We start from the raw sequence: 5999 nt of genomic DNA, 5'->3' as shown, positions 1-5999 counted from the left end.
TGTAAGGTGGCGGAAATTCGGTCATAAACATACGTCATATAAATAATACAGACACACATATTAAATTATATAAAATATAAATGGTTAATAAAAAAATATTTTAGTGTTAAAAAAACAAGATGCAAATGTAACAGATGTCAACCAGAACGTTACATAACGTTGCTTTTAAAGCGTGATAGAGGCGCTGGCGATCTGATTGACAGTTCCACTGTTTGGCTCATGGCCACTACCAGAGCCGCTCTGGCCACTACATACTGACGGCCTCGAGTTCTAATCTCAGGTGACGGAATGAACAGCGATTACCGCCCTCGTTTGGAGAGTCATGTTATTATTTCACAAAACAAGTTGGACAACTAAAATAAAATATTTAAAAAAATATTTTATAATTTTTTTTTTTTCTTTTTTTTCTTCTTTGGGCCAGTTCAAATGGTGAGGTGCAGAGAGGTGGAGGGCCGGTCAAAGGGGCGTGGCGGGCCGTATGCGGCCCGCGGGCCGTAGTCTGGGGAACCCTGCACTAGAGGGAAGGGAAAACCCCAAACGGCATAATATGGTCTCTTTAAACTCTCTCTTTCAGACAGAGATAGAAGACACACTGAAATAAAAAAATAAAAATCTCCCAGCAGCTTGAAAATACAAATCAATGCCAATGCTGATTGGCCCAATGAGCTATGACAGAGGAAGCTGATTGGATCAGGACCAGTGATGCGCCTCAGGCAATCTTTGGAGTGTGTGTGCTTGGGCGTAAGTGTGTGTGTGTTATTGTAAGTGAAGTTCCCTGTAATACCTTGTTTATAGATTTTACATCCTCTGTTTCCCTCCCTCATTATTAGCTTCATTTGTTGTGCTAAGATAGGGACTATTTGTTGTGTACCTGTCATATTTACACCCATGCAAAGGTTGTTTAAAACATATATTTTCTATTGCTACCATTAGAAACCACCTTGGGACTGTACTATTGTTTATATATAATAGCAAAATATGAAACATAACTACATTTACCATAGTGAAACATGTGAAATTATCAGGTGAAATGTTGCCAATAGAGGTTAACATTGTGAAAAGGACCCCGTTTCTGAAAATCCGTTCTATTTTCACAACAATGTGATGAAATCATGATGAAATACTAATAATGCCAGTTTAAATATTGTATATGCTGTAAAATATGTGTACAATCAAGTTTTTTGTCAAAGAAATCTAACAATGTTATTAATTAAACTATTACTTTAACTTTATTACTTGTTTTATTTGTAGCTTACTAAAAAAGTGGATGTAATATAAAGCCTCGCGGATAAATCACAAAGACAACAAATATATAAACAAGATTGACACTTGAAACATATGAATTTTTAACCTTTTTGCATGGCAGTTATGCATTATGCTCCTTTGTTGAAGAGCACTTCAGATCTACCACAACTGAGATAAATGTTGTGTTAAGGCCATTTGTATGTTTGACAGATCAGCGGGGGACAATACAGCATTAAAGAATGATCCAACAAAGAAGAATGGTTCAGTCTAGATATACCTTATATTCTATATGTCATAGTAAAGGTGTATGTGTGTGTGTGTGTGTGTGTGTGTGTGTGTGTGTGTGTGTGTGTGTGTGTATGTGTGTATGTGTGTATGTATGTGTGTGTGTGTGTGTGTGTGTTGAACTTACAGGCAATGCACCACCGTCCTGCCGTCTCCTCCGTCATACTGCTCTTGCCACTTTGCGAGCCTTCTCACCAATTGGAGGATGGAGCGTTTGGAGAGAGGCGTGTCCCTGTAGGCTGGCCAGCCAATGAACTGAAAGTGCTGCACCAGGCGGTAACCGTCCTGAGGCTGGAGAGAGAGGTGGGGAGATTAGGATTCTAGCTGTGAACCACACAACTCCCAATGTGTTAGCACACGCAGTTGTGCGCCAATTAGTTCTTCTTTCTGCCATCTGAAAATAACGACGTCTAGACTGAACAAAGAAGACGTCTTATGATGTGTAATTACATTTCATGGCAGACAAAATGTTTCCAGTTGTCTGGCCTCGAGGTGGTTGGCATCCACCACCCAAAAAACCAAAACCCGCCATCATGTCAGAGTGATTTACCGGTAGGATGTGATATTTACACACTCAAACAGATACAGCTGTATCAGTTTCCTCTCTTCCCTTCCTTCTCTACCTTTATCCTTTTACTTCCTCTTACTCTACACTTTCTACGTCTCCCCTTCTAATCAATTCCTACTTTTGTTTCACTTAACTCTATTTTTCCTTCACCCAATTCCCTCCTTCGTCGCATTCACTCACTCTACTTTCCTTCCCCTCCTGACTGTTTCCCCTCCTTTATACATTTCCCTCTCTCAAAGCTTGTTGCCGTCCTGCTCTCTCTGACTCTCCCTCCTCATTGATGGCTTAGTGGTTGGGGGTACAGACTGGGCTAGGTGGTAGCTGCTCTCACTGTGTGAGAAGTGCTGTTGTGGCGATGATATGAGCCATTTCACGCTACACTGGTGACGTGTTTGAGAGGGGGAGAGAGTGAGAGAGGGAATATAGAGGAGAGTAGGGTAGTGGGGAGTTCACTAAGCGCTATAGGAGCATGCAGACGATGGGGCACTGCGAGTTGTACCGTCATGGATGGGTGAGGCAATGAGATGAGAAGGGAGTAACAAGAGGAGGCAAGAGGGGCAGAAAGAGAAGGGAAAGGGAAGCTGAGAGGGGAAGTGAGGGAAGGGAAAGCAGAGGTGAGAAAAGACAAGAGGAGAGGACAGTTTATTTGAAATGTTCTGTTGTATTGCACCACTTCCTACCGCACTGCCGTTTTCTCTAGAGTTCCCCCTAAACTAAGACTGTTGCTACAGTGTGTTCGCGTTGTGGTCGGTTTGCTACGGCATCATCTAGCCTGCTGCTCATGGGGAAGTAAAGGTCACACAAAATGAAAAATGTCTTTTAAGTGTTGTTATATTTTGTTCCTCGTGTATCGCTTCACTATCTATTGTTATATGTCAAATATAGGTCAGGAAATACATCATTTTGAGGGTTTTTATCTGAAGCATAGGCAGTTTAAGACAGAAAATAAGGGAGAACAGAAGAGAGGGTCAGAGTTAACTGCAGGCTTTGACTAGAGCTGGTTGCAGTTACAGAAAGGTCTTTCGCCCAAAATGTGATTAAGAAGAATACATTTCTTGATTAATTAATTCAGAACATGTTCCAGGATCGATTGAGGACCTCTTAAGACAAGGATAGCAATAAAAAAAAATGCTGCTTTTTGTTCATTTAATTCTTCATTTCTGGTTTGCCCTCCAAAAGAACCATGTGTGTTCTCTAAGTCATTGTTTAAGCCTGCTGCTGGTTTACAGTTAGGTTAGGGTTGGAGTTAATGCCAAAAAAGAGCGAGTTAGTACCCTGGCCATGTTGCAGATCCTGAAGATTCGGTTGATGATGTCTTCATCAATGTCTGCTGATATGAATTCCACTTGAATGGGACCGTAGCAACATGAGCTCTTTTCTGGCCAGTACTGCATACATAACTGTAGAAAACAAAGAAAAAAAGAGAAGGAAATGTAAAGAGAAAGATTGAGTAAAAAAGGAACATTTACCAGCTATATTAAACACTTTTTAATTTCAAAAAGCATAACAGTACAAGTAATAATTGGAAACACAATTTTTCAGGAAACTTTGAATTACTTCTCATCATTGATTGCGAAGATTGTCACCTGGATGGATGTGAGTTCAATTTCAAATGATTTATACTTCCACACAAAGGACTGACAAATGATTCCTTGTATTCTATGCAGAATAAAAATGTTGTTTAACAAGGTTTCATTTACTGGTATTCAATTTAAATTCCCAAACCAATTTACGATCACCACTGGGGGAGATAAGGTAACTCAATCTCCTTGGTTAGAATATACAAATAGCTCCTCAATGAAATCACCATGAATACAAATACTTTGTAAAAGAAAATGTGACGATTAGATATCACCTCCCCAGTTGTTAAGTTACAGTGCGGCAACATTATTCTTTATTTCTATGTTTTGGTGAATATTTGTGAAATCTATGGACACTTATTATAAGTGGTTATTTGTTTTTAATTGGTTTGGTACAAAACTTTAACTGAACCCTTCAAAGTTGGCAGAGTATAATTCCAAGGACCTTAAATATCATTTCAAATTCATAAAAATAGTCTTGGGGTGTATTGATCAGGCCGCCGTGCAACAGTCAATGTATCAGCTCCTGGCTGAACAGTCTTCTCTGAAAGCAGTGAAAAACAGACGGGAAAAAGCCTTCATGAGTATCTGTGTGTGCGTGTTTGTGTGTTTCTACCTGCGCTGCGTCCATCTCATTGAGCATTACGATGGATGAGCAATTGTAGTCGAACACCAGCCTCCAGAAGTCGCCCATGGTGTTTGGCAAAGGATGCTGGGTAACAATGAAGGCCGCTGGCTGTTTGTGGCTCTGTGGTGATGAGAATGAACACAAATTAATAACTCAGACAAGTGAACAGAGCAATGCTCATATATCGAGACATCTCTGCAGCAGTAAAAGATGAAACTATGATTATAAATGACACACACATTCACATCGGAGAACGTACACTTACGTCCATTAACGCAGCGTTGATGTAATTGGAGCTCTCTCCGTCCACAGATATGAGGAAAGGCAGGCATCGGTCTGCTGATAGAACGTCCATACTGCGGTTCTTGTCGTGGTTCCTGGGTAGCAAGCCAACACTGCAGTCCTCTGGACGCACTCTGGGGGTCACGATGTTCAGAGTCTGATGGACAGGAAATATGTTGATTAGTCCTACTTTAACATTTACATTCTAAAAACATAGCATGCAGATTGAGTAATACTAGTTTTACGTCCTCAGGCCAAAATTCAGATTGACCAGAACTTTGTTTAGGTGTTTTTGGAACAACCATCGCCTACTACTACCATACTACATTGAATTTTAACAACAAATCCAACAGGAACTTAAATGGAGGAAGAAGATCACCAGGAGAAAGTCATTTTTGGACCAAATCGATTAATTAACGATCCAAGATTCATAGATGTTGCTACTGACGGAAAGACCAGGCTCATCCCCGTGATGGAGGTTGAAGATTTCAAGTTGACTAAGTGGTCAACAATGGATGATTCAACTCATCGACTTACAGGGACCATCCCCCAAAATACCATTAAGAATACTTACAAATGTACCTGTTTGCCAGGCTGACAACCGGCTCAATACAAATGTGATAAAACAACTAAACATCTTGTTTTTATGTCATGGAAACATTAACGCTGAGGTCTCCGATTCATTCCTGGTAGTCCAGTCCTTACTAACAACCAAAACCAGAGTGTGACTGAATGTGTGTTCTTACCTGGAACTCATCTTTCATCTGGCTGGAGTTGGTCTGTGGGTCCAGTCTGCTGATGTTGTAGTAAATGGCTCTGAACTCACACACTGGTATGGCTGTATTCCCACATAGACACGCCTCCAAGATGGCATCATGAACGAACACGTACTGCTCCTGCAACAGGAGTCACAGCAGTTTGAGTAAAGAAGTGCTCGAGTCAATGTTTCTTTCAAGGAAAATGGACAAATATCTGGCCTTTCTGAGTAGACAGAGGATTGACTGTAGTTTCTCTGAATGGCTGCTAGTATTGACACCTTGGGGATAGAGGAAGCTGCATTTGCTTCCTTCCAAGTCGCCGACAAAGTCCACTGTTTTTGTTTGCTTTGTTTGTGTCTGTGTGTGTGTGAATTAATTACTTGTGTAATTATGCTCTCTCGACAGCCTGAAAGTGAATTCAAAGGGAGAAGTGCCCTGCAGTGTTTCTGTGCTTTGGATCAAGTGTGCTCTTTGTGCTCCATCTAGCTCACTGATAAAAGCATTAGCCACGGTGAGCTCAGCCACAGTGCATGTTAAATACCTCTATCTCTCACACTATCCTTCCAATTTGTCTAGATTTTGATCACTTTTAATTTCTCTTCCCCCCCTTTTTTTTTCTCCTATTTTCTCTCACCCTTGTGTTTGTCTGCTGT

At 40.8% G+C, this 5999-nt stretch overlaps 1 protein-coding gene across 1 annotated transcript in view; it reads right to left on the bottom strand.

The window, feature by feature from the left end:
- Positions 1-5484, bottom strand: part of LOC104945824 (receptor-type tyrosine-protein phosphatase T-like) — a gene marked incomplete at its 5' end in the record, with an annotated part of 25142 nt that extends 19658 nt beyond the window's left edge. Inside the window, 5 exons of the mRNA XM_010771547.1 lie at positions 1658-1821; positions 3373-3498; positions 4295-4426; positions 4572-4745; positions 5335-5484. Of these exons, the coding sequence (XP_010769849.1) occupies positions 1658-1821; positions 3373-3498; positions 4295-4426; positions 4572-4745; positions 5335-5484 (746 nt within the window). The remainder of the gene's footprint in view (positions 1-1657; positions 1822-3372; positions 3499-4294; positions 4427-4571; positions 4746-5334) is intronic.
- Between the last annotated feature and the right edge of the window lie 515 nt (positions 5485-5999).

This window comes from Notothenia coriiceps, unplaced genomic scaffold, assembly GCF_000735185.1.
Source record: "Notothenia coriiceps isolate Sejong01 unplaced genomic scaffold, NC01 NC01_scaffold00010038, whole genome shotgun sequence".
Taxonomy (NCBI): domain Eukaryota; kingdom Metazoa; phylum Chordata; class Actinopteri; order Perciformes; family Nototheniidae; genus Notothenia; species Notothenia coriiceps.
The sequence above is the reverse complement of the archived record's forward strand: the minus strand, read 5'-3'. Positions and strand labels throughout refer to the sequence as shown.